General features: G+C 52.6%; 6 protein-coding genes across 6 annotated transcripts; 2 read left to right on the plus strand and 4 right to left on the minus strand.

The window, feature by feature from the left end:
* Nucleotides 1-19: 19 nt before the first annotated feature.
* On the minus strand, nucleotides 20-718 carry J4E87_001044 (uncharacterized protein; the record flags this gene model as incomplete). Its single annotated transcript, XM_049372693.1, has 1 exon — nucleotides 20-718. One exon carries the CDS (start codon nucleotides 716-718, stop codon nucleotides 20-22), a length of 699 nt encoding a protein of 232 aa, XP_049237351.1.
* Nucleotides 719-1,669: 951 nt separating this feature from the next.
* On the plus strand, nucleotides 1,670-2,155 carry J4E87_001045 (uncharacterized protein; the record flags this gene model as incomplete). Its single annotated transcript, XM_049372694.1, has 2 exons — nucleotides 1,670-1,846; nucleotides 2,078-2,155. 2 exons carry the CDS (start codon nucleotides 1,670-1,672, stop codon nucleotides 2,153-2,155), a joined length of 255 nt encoding a protein of 84 aa, XP_049237352.1.
* A 2,970-nt stretch (nucleotides 2,156-5,125) lies between these two features.
* J4E87_001046 (uncharacterized protein) lies at nucleotides 5,126-6,002 on the minus strand (the record flags this gene model as incomplete). Its single annotated transcript, XM_049372695.1, has 2 exons — nucleotides 5,126-5,618; nucleotides 5,698-6,002. The coding sequence occupies 2 exons, from the start codon at nucleotides 6,000-6,002 to the stop codon at nucleotides 5,126-5,128; spliced, it is 798 nt and encodes a 265-aa protein (XP_049237353.1).
* Nucleotides 6,003-6,275: 273 nt separating this feature from the next.
* On the minus strand, nucleotides 6,276-7,025 carry J4E87_001047 (uncharacterized protein; the record flags this gene model as incomplete). Its single annotated transcript, XM_049372696.1, has 1 exon — nucleotides 6,276-7,025. One exon carries the CDS (start codon nucleotides 7,023-7,025, stop codon nucleotides 6,276-6,278), a length of 750 nt encoding a protein of 249 aa, XP_049237354.1.
* A 961-nt stretch (nucleotides 7,026-7,986) lies between these two features.
* On the minus strand, nucleotides 7,987-15,590 carry J4E87_001048 (uncharacterized protein; the record flags this gene model as incomplete). The annotated part of the gene is made up of 8 exons (XM_049372697.1): nucleotides 7,987-8,306; nucleotides 8,357-8,464; nucleotides 8,518-11,419; nucleotides 11,484-11,877; nucleotides 12,016-13,525; nucleotides 13,585-13,592; nucleotides 13,648-15,425; nucleotides 15,480-15,590. The coding sequence occupies 8 exons, from the start codon at nucleotides 15,588-15,590 to the stop codon at nucleotides 7,987-7,989; spliced, it is 7,131 nt and encodes a 2,376-aa protein (XP_049237355.1).
* Nucleotides 15,591-16,415: 825 nt separating this feature from the next.
* J4E87_001049 (uncharacterized protein) lies at nucleotides 16,416-18,908 on the plus strand (the record flags this gene model as incomplete). Its single annotated transcript, XM_049372698.1, has 2 exons — nucleotides 16,416-16,569; nucleotides 16,624-18,908. 2 exons carry the CDS (start codon nucleotides 16,416-16,418, stop codon nucleotides 18,906-18,908), a joined length of 2,439 nt encoding a protein of 812 aa, XP_049237356.1.
* Between the last annotated feature and the right edge of the window lie 61 nt (nucleotides 18,909-18,969).

Raw genomic sequence — 18,969 nt, forward strand, 5'->3', positions numbered from 1 at the left:
TACAAAAGCGCTCTTGGTACTACCAACTGAAGACAATGTTCGGCGTCCCACTTGCTGCACGAGTAGCGAGAGAATAAAATTCCGCCCAGCCTCCAGTGCCCCTGCTATGACACTCTATCAGAAAGCGGGGATGCATTTCTGCGTCGATTTGGAGACCATATAGATCCTCAAAGCGGTAATCTGTGACTTGCTGGTGGATCTTTTGGATCCATAGTCTTCTCTTTCCCACGACGCTGTTGTAGAATCTGGTGAGGTTGTTCGGCGGACCCCGGATGTGTATATCGTTGTGGCGAATGACCAACGCTTTGGTCTCGTTTCGAAGCTTTTTGTTGACAAACTGGAGCTGGTTGGCGACCACATGTCCATTCACTCTGACCGGTCCTTGGTGTATCGTCTTCTTGGTGTCTGACACTGGCTTGTTGGTACTCAGATTCGTCTCTGAGATTTTTCGTCGCTTCCTCATGGGAGCGTCATCATCCGACTCTTGAACACGACCTACTGGTGCGGGGGTTTCGCTAAATCTTTCTACGTCTTCTTCAAATGTTCGAGGATGGAGACATAACCAACCCACACCCAGTTTGTCCTCGCGATAGAAGATTCCCTCATCGATGGTGAGTGCGTATTCGAAGATCTTGTTGCGAAGCTCGCCGGGTAGTCGAATAAGGTGTGATTCTACCTCTGTGTTGCGCACAGGGGTTTCAGTATGCTTCGCTGACATCTTGTCGTGTAACCGAAGAATACAGTTCTTAAGGGATACTGCAGTCGATTTTTCGCGTGCTTGGGGAGACACACAAGCTAGTTGGGGAGGTAGGTGGTAGGTGAAGTGAAATGAATTGTGGCAGTAGCTTTAGAGAGGCAGGAGCTCGTGAAAAGTCCTTGCTTCGGACGCCATCTCCACTTCGCAGCCATTTTGCATCTAAGCAAGTGAGAGGAAGGAAGATCTGCTGGATTTCCTCTTCATACGCGATGATTCGCTGTAACCCGTTAATCGCATGTTATGGTAGTGGTGGACTAAGCGACCAAGCATAGAGACCGAATGAAATGTGTCGAGTATACAAGTCCACTGGTATTTGCCTGATCAGTACCAAGGTTGGAGAGAAGGCAACTGCGCCTTGAGACGAAGCGCAATAGAACCTTCTTTGGAACATGACGTCCATTCATCCAGCCTGCGGCACTCGTCGCTTCGACGGTCGGTGCAGCATGTGGCAATAGAGTTCGCAAAATCCATGGGTACGACCTGCGAAACTCACCGCCGCCGCGATGTCTACCCAGGTGATTTCCAGGCCTGGGGAAGGAACAACGGCCTTGGAAGATTGATGGTCGATAAGGGAGGGAGGAATGACGTGTCAGCACCAATCACGATCTCCGCAACCCAGCTTACCACGCGCAGCTTTAGCGCGATTCATCAACCTCGGCATACCTCCACATTATAGCATTCCACGACCGAGCCGCAACCCGAGCTACTACTAGATCAACCCCAGACTCCGCCCGTGATCACTTCTATCGCATCACCATAGCCATACTCACCTGCTCCCTCACCGACAAATCCCTCCAAAAGCCCAAAACTAAGCGCGACCGTCGCAACCTCCCTCTCGTATTTCAAACGCCGAAGTACCTCTCCTCCGTTGCCGTCGCGCCGCCGCTGCCGAAACGCGTTCATAAGCCCACCATGTCCGAGTCTCTCACCACCAAGCAAGTCGCCGAGCACAACACAGTCGAGAAGGGACTGTACATAATAGTCGACAATGATGTATACAAGATGGACTCGTTTGTGGACGAGCACCCCGGTGGCGCTAAGATCCTGAAGAGAGTCGGTGGAAAGGATGCTAGCAAGCAGTTCTGGAAGGTACGTTATAGCCACCACACGGAAGAGGCGAGAGGACAGGAATGCCTGGGACAATTTGCTACGCGCGGTTTTCCAGGGCCGGATTTGCTGTTGCGCGCTTGGTCTTGGTACCACCGCGCTGATGGTACTCGGTGCTCGGTACCAGCGGAATCATGGCAGACTGGACCCTTGATTTGATCATCGAAAGCGCCTTATCGCACATGAAGTTTGGATTTGCTGACCAAGACACAGTACCACAACGAGAGCGTATTGAAGAAGTACGCACCTAAGCTCAAGATTGGCACAGTCAAGGAGGAGTCCAAGTTATAGATACACATTTAATTATACCAATGATCACCATTCAATTCACTTGCGTTGCACGTCGCCTTGTATATCGCGCATGGAATACCCAATTCATGAAGAAATGCGATGCCATGACGCAATGCTCACCGCCTGTTGCATGTTCATTCACTACACCAGCAAAAATACCATGAGATCAATGCAAAACTATAAATTACGACAAAATTCTACTCTATGGACGTATTGGTATAATGCGTTCTCTCTGATTCAAAAGCAACAAGCTCGCAAAAATAAACATGCCGTGGGTATCGTGATATAGCAAACGCCTGTTCTCAATGCTGCGCGAAAATATGCCAAACTCGTTGCTGCGTAATGTCACTCTTGTTCTCTCTCTCTTTCTCTGCTCTTCACATCTAGAAGCACGTCCACCGCTTCTTCACGCCAGGTCTTGAATTCGGCCTGGGTGTAGGACTCGTCCGCGGCCGCGCACTGTCCTTCTCATTCATATGCGCGTCATCCAAATCGTCCATGCGATAGCGTCGCACAGATCCAGCATCCGACTGATCTTTCTCGTAGAACTTCTCTTGCGGGCCTGAGACACATCGCGGTGTTACTTTGCGGAAGAAACCTCGTAGACCGCTGTTGGCTTTGTCGATTCTTTCGTACTCGCGTTTTCGCGTGCATGGCGATGTCCAATGCATGGTTGTGTTGGTCTTTTCTGCGTCGATTGTGTCTTCGCTTTGGCGGGGCATGGATGTTTCTTCCACTACGCGTAGACTGTCTGAGCTGAAACGCGTCGCTGCGCTGGGAAAACCGAATGCGTCACCGTGAGACATCGTCGGGCTTGGAAGTCCAGAGTTTGATTGGTAGGATGGGTTTGAGAAGATGCTGCAACTGCGGAAGTGCAGCGCAAGAACATCGTCAACATCTTGGCTGGTTGTGGTGGCGGGTGGTGTTTGGAAACTCTTCACTCGGTAGTGGCGCGCAGGTCTTGATGGGTCCACGATAGTACAGGAAGTGCGTCGCGATGAGGGCTTTGAGCCATGGCCACGGCTCTTTGATCTGCTGTTTGAGTTTTCTGATGATGTGGTGGACTGTTGTCGTAATGGTCGTGAGCGCTGCTCTGATACTGGTCGTCGTGGCTCCATGTCTGCAACCTGGAGAGGAGCGATCGATTCGACTTTATTTCTGCGATGTTTGCTATGCCGGATGGTATTGTTGTTGCACAGTGGTTCTTGGCTGGGTATCTTAGGGAGATAGGAACCCGCAACACTATCAATTCGATTCATCGCCGATCTATCAAAGATCGAGAACGGGGAGTGACGTAGATGTGAGGTGTGTCAAAGGATATTGAATCGGTAATATTGTCTTAGTGGTGAATAATTTCGGTACTCGTCTAGGTCGGATATCAGTATCGGAATAGGAAGGTTCTGTGCTCAAGGGGTAAAAGCCCATACCAGCAGCCAGTGCCAACACCGAAACACACAGATTTGGATTCCTCGCGCGAACGGCACACACAAGCGGTATAAGAGAATGAAATCTGGAATCACAGGCGGGCTATGTGACGCCAGTAATTGTTGGGTCAGTCAAGTGACGAACCGCGGGACCCGCCTGGAGGACTATTGAATCAACCGCGGTCAGTAGGAGGGAAACTAGAGCCTAGTATATAAAGAAGAGATCAAAACGTCCCAAATGTCGATCTTGGCCGTTGGTTGGCCCAGACCCTGCCAGCATGCAGCGAGACGCACGGCATGCACGATCTCTTGACGAGTTTGAGCCGAGCGCGTGGGCACCTCTACGAAAAGGGTTGGGAGTTCACCGCCTTCCAGGACTCGATTTCCGGGGCCTGAATAGACTAGGCGCGTGAAAAGACTAGCGGCGCGATTAAACTGGAGAAGGATTTCGCTAGCTTCCGTGGGTTCGAGACGGAGCATGACAGATGCACTAAATATGTCACAATCAGAGTCGCACATGGGGGGCAGAGGACGAAACATTCAAGTATGATGTCGTCGGCTTTCACATGCCAGCGATGATGTGGTAGCGCGTGAGAGGCCACACACACAGCTTCGGACGCTGATCACTTCGGGTTGGCTCGTGATAAGGGAAGGAGGGCGCGAGGCCATGTCGAATAGACGCGAGTGGCAGCCTCGTCTACCGACAAGTCGATCCGGCACAACCTTGGGAGTGCAGCACGGACGGCGGGAAGGACCGAATCAAATCAAAGAACGACAGGCCAGCGACATCGGGCCAAGATGACCCACGCTCGACTCAGGCAAGCGCACGCGGAAATGTCGAGCCTGAAAAGTAAAGGATGCCAAATGAAGCGCTGCGCATGGCGTCGTGGGCATTGCTGAGAGGGGCGCCAGGGAAGATTACACCAAACCGCTGCGGCGGGTACCAGCGCAGAACCCTGAACCACTACCCTAGAATACATCCATTTCTCCCACAGCCCTTTCTTACACGAATGGGAGGCTGTAAAAGTCTTTACTCCCATATGTATGTCTTGTGGGTGCGCGGCCCGCTGCCTTACTGCTTACAGTTATCCGCTGCAAACGCTCTTTGGAGGGTGGAACCCATGCGCCAAGGCCACATCCAATGCAGATGATGCAGCTGATCGGGCCAGGGACGCCGCCAATGGCTATGTCATGCGGCAGCACAACACCACCAATTGCGTCCTACTCGCACGCGGAGATGAGTCTGCATTGCAGCTTTTTTGTCGCTAAGCTAGTCATCGCAAGGGTCGTCTGGAAGATCGGCTCGCACGTGGTATCCTCACGAACCCCTCTTCCACTCCACCACGCAGGCACAACGCGCACACTGCGAACACAGTGCGAAGCATCACAGAAAGGCGGTATGACTTGGCAGGTACACTCCTCCCTTTTGACTCGCAGTAAGAGGGCCTGTGCGATGAAACGAACGCCGAGCTTCTCCACTACCCTACAGTTCCGTGAGTGCGTGCCCCGTTCCGCGGGTCGTTCGGAAATAACCTGTACGGACTGCTTATTGTATCTCGTGGTAAAACCCCTCAATCAATTTCGCGACTTCGTCAAAAGCCTCAAGACAGTGCCAATGCCCGACTCCCTCCATAACCTCCAACTTCTTCTCGCTGCTACCAATCTCTTCGAACATCTTCTTGCATCCTTCAAGCGGTGCGCTCTTGTCCTCCTCACCAGCGAGAATGAGTACGGGCACGCTGATCTTGCTGTACTGAGGCGGCTTTGCATTGATAATGACTCGACAGTTGGAAATATAACCCGCTGGATCCTGCGATAGCAATAACTCGCGGATCATCGCTTTGACCAGTGGAGACGCCTTCTTCCCGACTGCAGCATGTGGGATGCTGTCGGCCATGGGTTGCATACCGTCTTTTGCAACGGTTTCTATCCGTTCGTGAAAGCGGGGGCCTGCCTCAGGGCTGGGATATACAGGGCCGATCAGGATAGCTGCTACAATGCGGTCACTTCGCTCAGCCGCAAGGTGTGCACCGACGATGCTAGAGACGTGTCAGTTGTCGTGTTCGTTGCAGTCGCGTCTTCCAAGGCTTCTTTCTGCCCGAGAGGTCGCTGACGTACCCTCCCATGCTGTGCCCAACGAACACAGCCTTGTCGACGTTCAGCGCGTCCAGAATCCCAATCACATCTTCTCCTAGCGTCTCGATACTCTGCTCGACAAATGTGTACGTCGATCGACCGGCCCCTGTGTTGTCAAAGGTAATGCAGCGGAATCCATTCGCGACCAAGCTTTGAGTTACTGGCTGATAGTAATTCTGCGAAGAGCCCAGCCCGTGCATGAAAATGAGTGTCTCGCGTGTCTTGCCATCTTGTGGTTTCAAGTCGGTGTAGTGAAAGCGTTTGTAGCCGACGTGGAGGAAAGGCATGTTGGATGGAACGTAGCCGTGTTTGTGAGTTCGTTTCACAACAGCTTGAGATGGGTGACGGGACTGGTTCCGATCGGAAGCGGAGCCATGCGGATAGTGCTGATGACATCACTGGGGTACAGCAAGCACAAGAACACTGAACTTCGTCGCATCTGCACAAATTTACGTTTCCCTAACCCGAAAGCCATGATTTATTACCGATGCAGTATATCGAAAAATATGATAGCCATAGATTTTACGAAGTCCAACCAGATGATGTAGATGCACCTCCTCTCAACTGACCGTCGACCCATCTGTAATAAACTTCGTCTGATACCACTCATGCATCGCCTGCTTGCACTCCTCTCTCAATCTCGCGGTCGCTGGCCCATCGTCCTTCAATAACGTCGATAGTAGTTGCGCCAACCCCTCTCTCGTAGTAACTTCCTTCAACGCGTCCAAGTCAGGATCCTCTTTCGTCGTTTCCGCGATGCTTAGCATTCTACTCGCATCGCTCTTCGCCCTCGATCTCCTCCGCCTGCCGAAAATTGAGAATACGCTTCGTGACTGGGTCTGTTGCTCCTGCCCACTGGCATCCCACAGCGCAACCCGACTAATGAAGTGCTTGATGGCCGCTTCTTCGAAGCTCTCCCTTCGTCGCTCGATCACCTTTTCGAATTCTGGATCAGCCCACTCCAGGTTCTTGGGTTCCCATCTGTGAAGAAGATACCGAAACGTGCGCACTTCAGCGTCGGGCATAGATAGGTCGCCGAAATCAGTAGTGAAGGGATCGTAGGAGATGGAGGAGGAAGATGAAGTCGGTCGTTCGCTGGAGGTACTCGTTGGTGTTGCGACGTGGCCGTATTTCCGTTCGAGAGCGTGGTGCGTCTGTATGACATTTCGAAGAGCAACTTTGCGATTTTGGAGGACAGCGTCGGTGCCTTCGAAGAGGTGTGAAGAGGATGGTTTGCTGGACAGGTGGCTTCTGCTGCGACGGAGGCCGAAGGTGTGATGTCGCTTGGATTCTAGAGATGGTCGTGTCATGGTGTCTGTGTCCATATTCAACCCAGTTGTCTTTTCGCGGAGTAGTCAAGATAATGATTAGTCTAAATAGAACAATAGAGGTGAGATCAAGCGTATCGTTGTGAATATTCAGTTCCTAGAGCATACGTATGGTGAAAGAAGTGAAACCCATGAAAGAGGAAAACCAAAAACCAGGAAGAAAGGCCACAGACTCAACCCTCTGCCAACAAACTCAACCGTGGATGCCGGCTAACCCAGACGCCCACGCCCACGCCCAATTGACGCACATCCCGTTAGCCGAGAAGGGGGAAGGGGGTGACGCAAGCCCTTTTCTGACATGCAGATCTGCGAGAGCAGACTCATCCTCACCACCGGTGTTGTATAAGGTGTAAAAGTTGTGTCGCGGAACGCTGACTCTAGTGACGATCTATTGGCAGCGACTGTGCCACCGCTTTGTTGAGCCACTTCATGAGCCACTTCGTGGTTCAGTCACTGCGCCGCAGGGTGCGCGGCATTTTTCGGCGTTAATTAAAGTGGGGACGGCGACACGCTGGCTAGGGAGCTGACGCCAAGTCGTGCTTTGGCCGATGATCCGGCGAGCACAGTGATGCCGTGAGGTTGCTCGTGCTGCGAGCTTACGCGTCGAAATGTCTGTTCTGAGAGTGCGCATGCTGGGCCGTCATTGCATCGTATTGTAACCCCGCACGGTGAAGCTTTGACAGGAAGAAGATTGAGTCAACACGATGAACCGATCGAACGGGTATATATTCAAATTCGCACTGCAGCAATATTCAATCATCAAGCGCTGCCGGCGAGAATGCTACGATGTACCTGGAACACGAAGGAAGTCCTCTATGGTTTCCTACAGTGAGCATAACGCCATGCGATGCAAGAACGATCGGCCTATAACAACGCGAACGGGAACTCGAAAAGCCGCAAAACATCCACCAGTCAATCCTTAAATTGGCCAAGAAAATGCGGTTTACTCGGAAGGCGGCACTGGCTCCGTCTTGCCGTTGGGTAATATGTGTTGGGTGGTGCTCATACGAACGCTGGACGGCCTTTCCAGCTTCTTCCCGTCTTCTGCAGCATTTCCATTCTGCACGTCTTTCTCGAGATCCTTGTGTCCACTCGTGACATCAGGCAGCGCTTCAGCTTCGTTCAATGCTTGTTTGACCAACTTCTTCGCCTCGATCGCAAGATTGGGGATTTCCTCCACCTCCTTGTTCTTGTTCAGGTATGAGTCCAGTAGCGCTTTGAGCGTCTGCGCGCGAACCGGTTTCGCGAGGTAATTGTTCATGCCTACTAGGTTAGCGTATGTTTCAAACGTGGATTCAGCTGCCAGAACTTACCGGATTCCAGGCACTTCTCGCGGTCTCCTTGGATAGCGGAAGCAGTCATGGCAATGATAAGTACGTTTCGAATCTCGGGATTGGGATGCTTGCGGATCAGTTTCGTAGCTATACATGGTCAGTATTCATGTGCTAGCCAAGGCGCGAGTAGCAATCCTTACCTTCGTAGCCATCACAATGCGGCATTTGCACATCCATGAGAATAAGATGGAAGGGGCGCCCATTCTCCGAAGCACGCTCAAGAGCGTCGATAGTCTTGTATCCGTCGAGATAAGCGTCGCATTTGAACCCAAGCTTTTGCACGAAGCTGATTGCGATGCGCTGATTGATCAAGTTGTCTTCCGCGATGCAGACCCGTAGTTCTCGTCTGGGTATCGTAGAAAGATCGATGCAGGAACCCGACAGTTGCTCATGGCCGTTATTTTCCTGGCTTGAGAACCTAGCCATAGGGTCTGGCTCTCGTGTCCTTTGCTGCTGACTGCCTGCTTGCGCTTTCGGCACTTTCTTGAATCGCAACGAAAATGTGACTGTAGTACCTTGGCCTGGTTGGCTGTCGAGACGTACTGTACCGTGCATAACGTTCTCTATGAGGGCTTTGCAGATACTCAGACCAAGGCCAGTGCCGCCGTAGCTCCTAGCAGAGCTGGACTCTATCTGCGAGAAAGGAAGGAACAATTTCTGCTTCTGTTCGTCTGGAATACCAATGCCAGTATCTATAACGCTGCATGTCACATCTGCCCAGTCGTCTGTCTCTTGGTCAACAACAGCGCGGACAGTGACAGATCCTCGTGGCGTGAACTTGTAGCTGTTGGACAGCAAGTTCATGAGAATCTGATGCAGTCGAACAGGGTCGCCCATGACGAGCATCTCTGGATCCAGATGCAATTGCTCAATGGTTTTGAGGCCTCTTTCAGCGTTCGTGTAGGCCAAAGCGCGGACTACTTCCGCAATTGTTTCGCTCAATGAAATGGGCATCTCCAAGACATTCATCTTGCCAGCCTCGAGCTTGGAGTAATCCAGAAGGTCGTTAATGATCGAGAGCAGCGTATCGGCGCAGACACGAATTGAATCGGCGTATCCAGTTTGTTCCGAGTTTAGCGGTGAAGCCTTCAACAGCTCAGACATACCGATCACGCCGTTCAAGGGAGTACGCAACTCGTGCGACACGTTGGCCAGGAACAAACTCTTTGCCTTCGCGGCTTCTTCTTTCAGCTTCATGTTACGCACAGCTATGGCTTCAGCCTCTTTCGCCTTGATCTCTGCTGCCCGCGCCTGTGACAAAGCGCGTTTCTGCATTTCAAGCATGGCTTCGTTGCTTGCGGATACTCTTTCCACCTCTTTGAAAAGCAGTGCATTAGCTAAGGAGATGGAAATTTGATTCACCAGTAACCGAAGAACCTGGGTGTTGCGTTCGGTAAACGAATTCGGCGGGCCCTCGACGTATATTGAACCAAGAAGGTGATCGCTGTGCAGAATCGGGATGCAGATGACTGCTTTCCCCTCGGGATTCCGTTGAAGGTAGGCATCAGAAACGTTGGAGAAGCGGTCGTCTTCTAGTAGGTTCTGGACGAAGACTATCTCTCGGAAGCGGAGTGTGTAGAGCGTCACTTGCCGCGCAACAACATCGTCCACAGTATCTAAAGGTTGACTGGCAGGGAAGGATGTGACGCCGGAAGAGACACCACTGTCGTTGTCAGGCTCGTTGGTGGCAACGCATGCGATCGACCATTCGATTTGTGAGTCTTCAATCACTATGCCGCACAAAGTACCGCCCGTAGATTCGAGCAAAATGGTACTCATCTTCGCCATCAATTTATCGACGACGAGCTCGCTAGACAAGACTTGACTCGACTCCAAGATTGAGGATAGGTCTAGCATGTCCAGACCGACAGCCGAGAGACCGTTGTGTAGAGCTGGAGCAGACTCTTGGCGCCGTGTTTCCGGGACAATCCAGTTCTGTGTTCGATCGACTGCAGTCTCCGCGCCCAGAAATTGATCATGATCATTTTGCTCCAGTCTGAAGGCCGTGTTACCCGTATCTACGAGGGAGGTTTGTACAGCTTGGTCCACTGTCGTGAGCGAGGCGCCGCTACGCACTAGCCACTCATACCGACTCGCGAAGTGATTTGCTTTTCCGTATGCTGACATCCTCCGATATACCGAGATGCAGTCTTTCAAAGAATGTCGGGCCGCCCGGTAGGCCTTCTTGTCTACCAACCATCCAGTGTAGAGCTCGAGAGCAAACGCTTCGTCCAATGCAAACTCGTAACGTTCGCTATGCTCCATGGCTGCCTCATAATTCTCCAGCGCGGATTGCGGATCGGCATTAACATCCCCGAGGACGGCAGTGAGAAGATGTATCCAGCCTCGGTAGTTGACATCAGTGGTGGTGCAACATGTCTCGAGCAATTTGAGGGTCTCATGAACATGTTTTACCATCTCGTCTCTCCGGCTATGAGCGGGCTTCTCTCGGAGAACAGCCATGTATGCTAACGATAAGTAGTATCGGACCGAGTAATTGAGTCGTTCTGACCAGAGACTGCTAAGCATCGGAAGTAGCATCTCCCCAAGAGCCACTGCATCTGAATGATGACCGTAGAGTACCAACAACGGAAGTTTGGTTGCAAGATATATAGACTTGGGACGTTTGGGATTGCTGGCCGTATTTTCGAGGAACTCAATGTACCCGACCTCATTGTGATCGTCATCCGAGAGGAGGGAAAGAGCGTTGCTTGAGTCAGTCTTTCCCTGGAGCGCTCTTGCATATTGACGAGCAGCCATGAGAAAAACTCCTCCACGCATGTCTTTCTGCCAGTTTCGCATATCGAGCGGTGTTTCTTCAATCCAGGCTTCCAATTCTGCGACGTCGTATGAAGCCATGACCCTAAAGTGAGCCTGTACACCAAGATTTAGAAGTGTGAGGATGCGATCGCCAGCAGTTAGTGAAGCCTGCAAGGCTGCTTCTAAGCTCGGTATCAGATCGCCTACAGGCGCTTCCAAGTGACCCAGAAACATTGGCTGCAAAGTTTGACCTCGTCCCAGGGTGTAGTAGTCTTCAGGGAACTGCAGAGGTAGAGGTATGAAGTCAGCATATATCTCACGTGCACTTCGTATAGCCAGAACTTACCATCTGAAAGATTCGCTTTGCAATCGCGCCCATGTCGACTGCGAAATTCGTCATTCCAAAACGACCGCCCGCAACAGTGCCCAGATGCACGTATGCAAGGGCAACCTGTGACATGGTACCCTTTTCGAGATGGACGGTGATAAGTTTCAGCGTCGCCTGATAGAAAAGCAGGCTGTTCGACCAGAACGCCGCACTAAGGAGTTCGATGAAGACAGGCCCAATAGTCATCAGGACACGGTCATCAGGAGACGGACGCCGCTTGAGCAGTTCTTCCTTATCGATGTTCTGAAGCGTGCCGTATATCTGCTGAAACTGAGCATCGCACGCCTCCCATGTTGTCGGAGGAATAGGGGAATTGAGCAAAGACAAACAGTCTTTGAGAGCCTGGAATGCACTATAGATGGTGATGTCGTTAGCTAACTGTCGCGATAGTTGCAGTGATGAAAAGCGAGAGGTACACATGTCATGCTATCTTGCAAGCGTGCAACCTGCTCCAGGCGCATGCACGGAAAGGATGTGGAACATTACTTACCCGAAACTGTCGCCGCGAATAGCAAACACCCTAGACTGTAGAATGAATGAACTAGCCATATCGCAGGGATCGCGAGCATGCTGGAAGGTCGTCCGGATCAGGCTAAGAGCCTCATCGAACATGCCCTGGTGCCAATAGCATTCTGCCGAGCGCACAAAGAGTTGCAACGTCTCTTGGTAGGATACGTCTGGCATATTGTCGTTCCATGGATCGTCTTGCAGAAGCATGAGGCTGTGCGCGAAGTAGTAGATGCCAGTTGATCGCGCGCCCGACTCGCATGCAGTTTCTCCAGCTTGATACAGCATATCACGGAATGGAGCTCGCACTGTTTCCTTGGTCTTGATCAGTTCTGCAGCGAGACAGATGTGGCGACTCTGCATGTACAACGCCTTGGAACCTGACGTCGAGTCGTCGTTGTACTCCTCGCCGGAAGTTATCATCTTGGCAATGGTGAAGTGCATCAACTGTGTATCCCATTCCTTGTCGAGGGAGTTCACAGCCGCTGTAAGGTACCGATCGTGACTGAATCTGAATCGAGCATCTTGTTCGGCAGGCATGAGTACGTAGGCTTTCAATGCTGCATCGAGAGCTGTGACGGCACTCTCGTCTCTCTCGAAAAGTGGTAACCTCCCATGAGCTGCGGGCTTGTTTGTGGGCTGAAGGAGCTTCTTCAGAAGTTCGAACGAGAAAGTACCACCCAGGAGGGATGCCCACGCCAAGAGCTTCCTACTGGAAGATGGTAATTCTGTCAACCGCTTTGCTATAAAGTCAGTCGTAACAGATGACCCATACTCTGGACTCTCGAAAACGGCGAAGACTTTGTCTAGGTCGAAAACCCAAGTGTTCTCCCGCCACTCGTAGTACACGCAGCGTTTCCGATAGCAAGTGTCTAGTATCTCGCGTATATAGAAGAGGTTACCTCGAGACTTTTCCTGAATTACCGCTACTAGAGGAAGGATATACTGATGGTCCCGGTGGAGCGTCTCAGCCACGTAGTCGGCCGTCTGGGCCTCTACAAAAGGAAGAAGCTGTACTCTGGTAGCGTGACGCAGTAGTGGGGTGAGTTCTCGGGGTAGGGTCTCTTCGTCGCTGTACGTGAGCATAAGAACAAGCGGAATTTTGGCTTGCACGATGTGATGAATCAGCTCAGCGCTTTCGGGATCGGCATACTGAACATCTTCCAAACTCCATGTGCAGAGCTTGTGCATTGCCAGGAGTCGTAGAACATCTATGAAGACATTCATGAATCTGGAAGATTTCGAAGCACCTCCGCTTCGTAGCCAAGCCTCGGCAGTATGTCCAGCTGATCCGCAGTGAACGGCAGGAGATGATGCCCGTCGAGTCAGATCCTTAGTAGGCTCCATGTCCTTCTGTTGCGGACTCTTTCCGTTCGTGTTTAAGAGCCATTCCGGTAGATCAAGGTAGGTTCGTAACACCGCCCAAACTCCACTGTTCCTGAGGTAATGGCGCAATCTCTGGTGAAATTCCGTCGTTACGTCCGCCTCGCTGACTAGACAGAGAGATGTAAGTTAGTAGCTGGTATAGGGGAACATGATTGTCCAAGATGACTGTACATACTGGCTAACGTTAGTACAATTGCGAGAATTGAGAGTAGTCCTCAGAGAGACTTACCATATTTGGCGGAAGAAAGAAGACATCAGCCGAAGAATGGGGTCAAATGGTGCTTTCTTGGCGGGATCAAATTTAGCCATAGCGAAGTAGCCAGTGCTCCTTGCTGTGCTCTGTACGCTCTGCACGAGACGAGATTTACCCAGCCCGGTGGCACCGGCGATGGCTATCACCTCACATCGCGCCTTGCGCCTTAGTTTTCGCGTGCTGGCTAGAGTTCTTAGGCCATCGTTGGATTGGTGGCTGCGAGAGTAGAGTCCGGTGCTTTCAATGCTGTTGTTGGAACGGCCTCGGCTCGCGGATTGCAGTTGGGGCCGACTGTCCACACTTCCTTCAGCCGTTGATGATTCTGATTGTGCGACACTATCTTGGGAGCCCTGTTGCATCGACCGAGCGCTTTCCATGAATACAGGGCCATCTGCCGAAACGCTGTTGAGCCTGCTGTCGGAGCCTCTGGAGCTAGTGCTTTCGGAAATGATGTCGTCAAATTGCAGGTCTCCTCGTCGATCCGAAAAGGAGGAACCTGAGCTCAGGCTCTGCAACGCTTTGACGTTACTCCGACGATGCCTCGCTACGCGCTCGATCACGTCCACTATGGTCTTGCGTTCTTTCTCACGCCCGATTAGTTTGAGGGGCAAGTTGAAGAAGCAACTGATGTCCTTGGTGCCTACATGGAAGGCCTTCAATCCTTCTACATCTCCATCGTAAAGAAGCTCGCGGATACGAAAGAGATCGAATTTCAAGCCTGAAGTAGAGTGGTATCTCTCCTCAATATTGCGCTGCGTCATACGTTGGATGATCTCTGACAGAGCCTCTGGGATGTCTAGTCGTCTGGAAGAAATTGGAGGAATTCGCTTGCTGATGACGTTCTGCATGACATCGAGAGCCGTAGCGCCTTCGAATGGCGTCTGCCCGCAGAGCATCGTGTAGAAGAGAATGCCAAGACTGTAGATGTCGGTTCTTGTGTCGGGTTCAGCGGGCATTCTACCAGTCTGTTCAGGGGATATAAAAGCCAACTTCAATTCGATGCCAGTCTCTTTTGACAGGGTACTCCAACCAGCGCTTGTCAGTCCGTTCTCGAAAGATCGTGCGCCCGATCCAAAATTGATCATTTTGACCGTCCCGTTCTCAGCGAAATGGAAGGCATCGCCCCGAATTTCTCCATGGACAATTTCGTGACCGTGGTGCAATATTTCCAGACACTCGACTGATCCGACGGCAAAGTCGAGGAAGGTGAGGAGAGGTATTCCACGGTTGGGCAATGAAGCATCTGATTGCCCGCTCTGTCCATGACTGCCAACCTTCCAGAAATTAGGGCCGAAGTTGACCAAGTCGTTGAGGTAGTTAGGCCCCGGGGCTTCGAATATGCTGGCGACAAGATGCTCCTCGCCGGCTTTGGTCGATAGCCTCACAAACTCTATGGGCCGAACAAAGTGCTTGCACTCTGGATCCGACTCCTTGACGACGAGTTTGGCGAGCTGGAACTCGCGTTCGAGCCGCAGAGTCTGCTGCGAGACACGGCATACGACGGTCCGGCCTTCTCTCGCCACACCTTTGGCGGTGGTGTTGGTGCGATGTGTTTGTACGGTAGAGGCGCTTGCATCGGAGCCCGAACTGCGGTGAGTGCGTGTTATGGTTGGGCGGCTTCGGGTCAGGGAGTCAGGCGAATGCGACAGCTTGAATGAGGTGGGGGAGGTTACGGCGCTCCTTCCTCTTGACTGAGGGCGATCCTGCCGGGGCGCTTGCTTCTCGTAACCGAAGAAATGCCAGTTATCATACGACTATTCGACGTTAGCATGGTGCAGCGACAACCTGGGCTATGCGACGCCTCTTACTGAGTGGAAGGGCTCAATGTCCGTGTCCCAGCCATAGTTCTGCAGCTCCTGCAGACGCGCAAAGATGTGCGAGAAGTGCTGCGTGCGCCCGCCTCCTTCCGATCGAGTCATTGTGTCTTTCCGATGTTCGCAACCGCCGGGGATCTAAGACATGCTCTGAGTGGGATGTATAGAATCAATGTGTAGGGTAAAGTCGCCAGGCGCTCGATCTATCCATCACAGCATCAGCGGGGCGCGACTGCCATATCAAGAGCGCGGTCGTCGAGGGTGTTGAGAGCGACGGGAGGGGCGTAAAGGAGAGTCCGGTAGGCTGTTGATGCCAGTGTTCTAGAGGGAGCAGACGCGCATGTGGAGTGCTTACTGATGGCATTCCAGCCACAGCAGACGGACTGCGAAGATGCGCGCTCAGACTTCGCGCTTGTTCTTAGACGTCATAATCGACATGGGCTCGCTGTAGCGGAAGTTTGCGCCCAACGCACCGCACGCAAAAGTAACGTTTCCCTGCCCAGCCCAACGCGCCCTGAAACCAAAACCAAGCACGCATCCGCAGCGAATATCAACGTGGACCATGTGTGGCTGGCATGCGGAGCGTCCCCCGCGCAAGTTGGGACGGCTGTATCTGGCATAGCGGAAGATCGGCCTGGCGCGTTAGCCCTCGGGCTGGAGCCGTTGGTAGCGACATCATCGTGGTTCAGGGCCAGTAGTGCCGTCTGCATCATCTGCATACCGACGCTGCATTATTACCACAACCGCCGGGCGGGTCAGCAATACGCCCAGTCGCAATTTCCCACTGCGACCGACTTTCGCCCCCATAGCACCCTCTGCCTGCCCGCCACTGTTAGACTGACGCTGCCCCACCACAGGCGACCGGGCATCCCTCGACATTTGACACATGCAACAACATCCTTCCACATCCACCCTATTCAATGTCACACAATGGACTCGCCCGACCACGAGCATGCCTATTCAGGCGACCTTGGGGAACCTATGAGGCCACGACAACTCCCCTCGGACCTGCCCACTTCCCTCAATGACAGGCGACCTGTCACCATCATGAATGAGGAAACCGAGATCTACGACGCCTGGCAGGGTAAGTGTCGGATCGGGAAGGCGCAATGAACCACGAGCAACTGACGTCGCCTAGGGCAGTCGCAATTTCTCACCACCCCCATGCCCGCCCGCCCGCTCAGTTTCAACCTCTCGCTCGACGACCCGACCTTTGGCGACGAAGACATGCAGCAGCTCGAGGACAGCGATAGTCGCCTAGTGCAGATGCTGGCCCACCAAGCGCGCCTCAAGAACGACAATGCAGGCGACGAGGCCAAGGTTGTCGCCGACGACAAGTTGTCACACGAGGAAAAGAAAGAGGCTTTACAGGGGCTTTTTACGCTGGCCGCATCGAATGGCGAGCTGGAAAGAGTAAAGCGGCTGCTGGATGGGAAGACGCGGGAATACATCAACATCAACGGCGTCGACGCCGAAGGCACGCCGCCACTAGTCTACGCAAGCTGTTTTGGGCACGAGGACGTGGCAGCTACACTTCTCGAGCAGGGCGCAACTGTTGATATGCAAGACAAGAATCGCTGGACGCCGCTCATGTGGGCCATGACAAACCGGCACAAGGCCATCGTCAAACTTCTGCTCGACCACGGCGCATCGACGGATGTCAAGTCTTCTGGAGGAAGGACCGCGTTCGATTTCGTCGAGCCCAACACCGAGCTGTCCGACTATCTACACGAGAGCGGATACGCGATTGGCAACGTCGGTGTTGGCGACGACTTCTACAGCTCTGGATTCTCTCAGGACCGCTTTGAGCAAGAAATGCAGGAGAACGATTTGAAACGGCGCATGATGATGGAGAGTGCTTTCAATCTCGAGGTTGATATCGGCAACCTTGGCTTGGACGAACAGCCCGAGTCACCTGAAGAGCCAGAAGAAGAAGCGCAGGAATTCATCTGGGACAGATGTCTCAACGACCAGATGTTTGTCTTCCAAGAAAGCGAGCTGGAACGTATACTGGACATTATCATCACAAACATGACGCCGCAGCGCTCTCCGTCGCAAAAGCCAGTTCCCGCAAACATACTCTTCCTGAGTGCCCGCTACGCACACTATCATGCGAACCCGGAACTTCTCGAGACCCTGCTAGTATCTGCCATGAACAAGATAAACGACGTTGTAGAAAAGCACCAGTGGGATATGACTGTGCTGGCCTTCTGGATGTCCAATGCGACACTGCTTTTACATTACCTCAAGAAAGACGGCGGGCTCACGAGCGCGACTACTGAGTTTCAACTGCAGATGGCAGAACTTATCAATGAGATTTTCATCTTGATCATCCGTGACGCTGAGCGAAGGATGGACAAGAACTTGGACCAGGCAATGCTCGACCATGAGCCCATGCCTGGTTTCGAAGACGTACAGTTCCAACACGAATGGAAAATATTCCGTTCCAAACCCAAGGCAAAGCCATTAGAACCCCTCGAGAAACGCTTCCGCCCGCCATCTCCAAAGCGTAGAGCACAGCCATCACCGCGAAACATCACTTCTCTCCTATCATCCACCCTGTTCGTCCTTGATCTGTACGATGTGCACTCTGTCATTGCTGCGCAGGTGCTATCGCAGCTCATTTACTGGCTTTCCGCCGAAGTCTTCAACCGCATAATGTCGAACCGGAAGTATCTTGCACGTACAAAAGCTATGCAAATACGCATGAACGTCTCGACGCTCGAAGACTGGGCTCGTTCCAACAACCGGCAACCCGAACATTACGAGAACGGCTCCATGACTTCTACCGGCGAGAACACCGCGGACGCTGCTAAACGGCATCTCGAGCCTCTGGTGCAACTTCTGCAATGGCTTCAATGCTTCTCTTCACTCGGGGAAGACCTAGAGTCGCTCGTGGGTACTCTGCAACAGCTGACACGTCTGTCGCCCCAACAGCTACTACACACCGCGAAATATTACCGGCCCGAAGTGGGCGAGAAAGGCCTGCCGAAAAGCGCTTCCAAGTACATTGTACATCTGCAAAAAGCTGCCGCTGATCGTAAAGCCGCACGCACAAAGTCGCCCAATCCGCCGCCAGCATCGGAATCCGTACCAACCACGCCTGTCAGGCCTACTTCCGATAAACCTGTCGAACCATCGCCTGCGCCTTCGCGCATGTCGGAGGAAGACGAGAAGGATGAGCCACCGGACGAGCTTCTCTTAGACCCGTCGTACATGCTGCCATTTTCACTTCCAACGTCAACGGACATGCTCATCACCTACGGTGCCGGATTCGGAGGTGTTAACAAAGAACGAGAGCGGAAATACATTCCCACCGTACCCCCCGAGTTTATGGCCAAGTTGGACTTGAATGGAGGCAACAATAAGAATGGAAGCTCCTACTATTCAGAGACGCAGTGGAACGATCCGAGCTATGGGTGAAGATGAAGATCGGCAGTATTGAGAACCCTGCTAATTGAGACCTTGATAGTCGCGTCCACAC

Source organism: Alternaria ethzedia (genome assembly GCF_023757985.1).
Source record: "Alternaria ethzedia strain BMP 0044 chromosome Unknown scaffold_2, whole genome shotgun sequence".
Lineage (NCBI taxonomy): Eukaryota > Fungi > Ascomycota > Dothideomycetes > Pleosporales > Pleosporaceae > Alternaria > Alternaria ethzedia.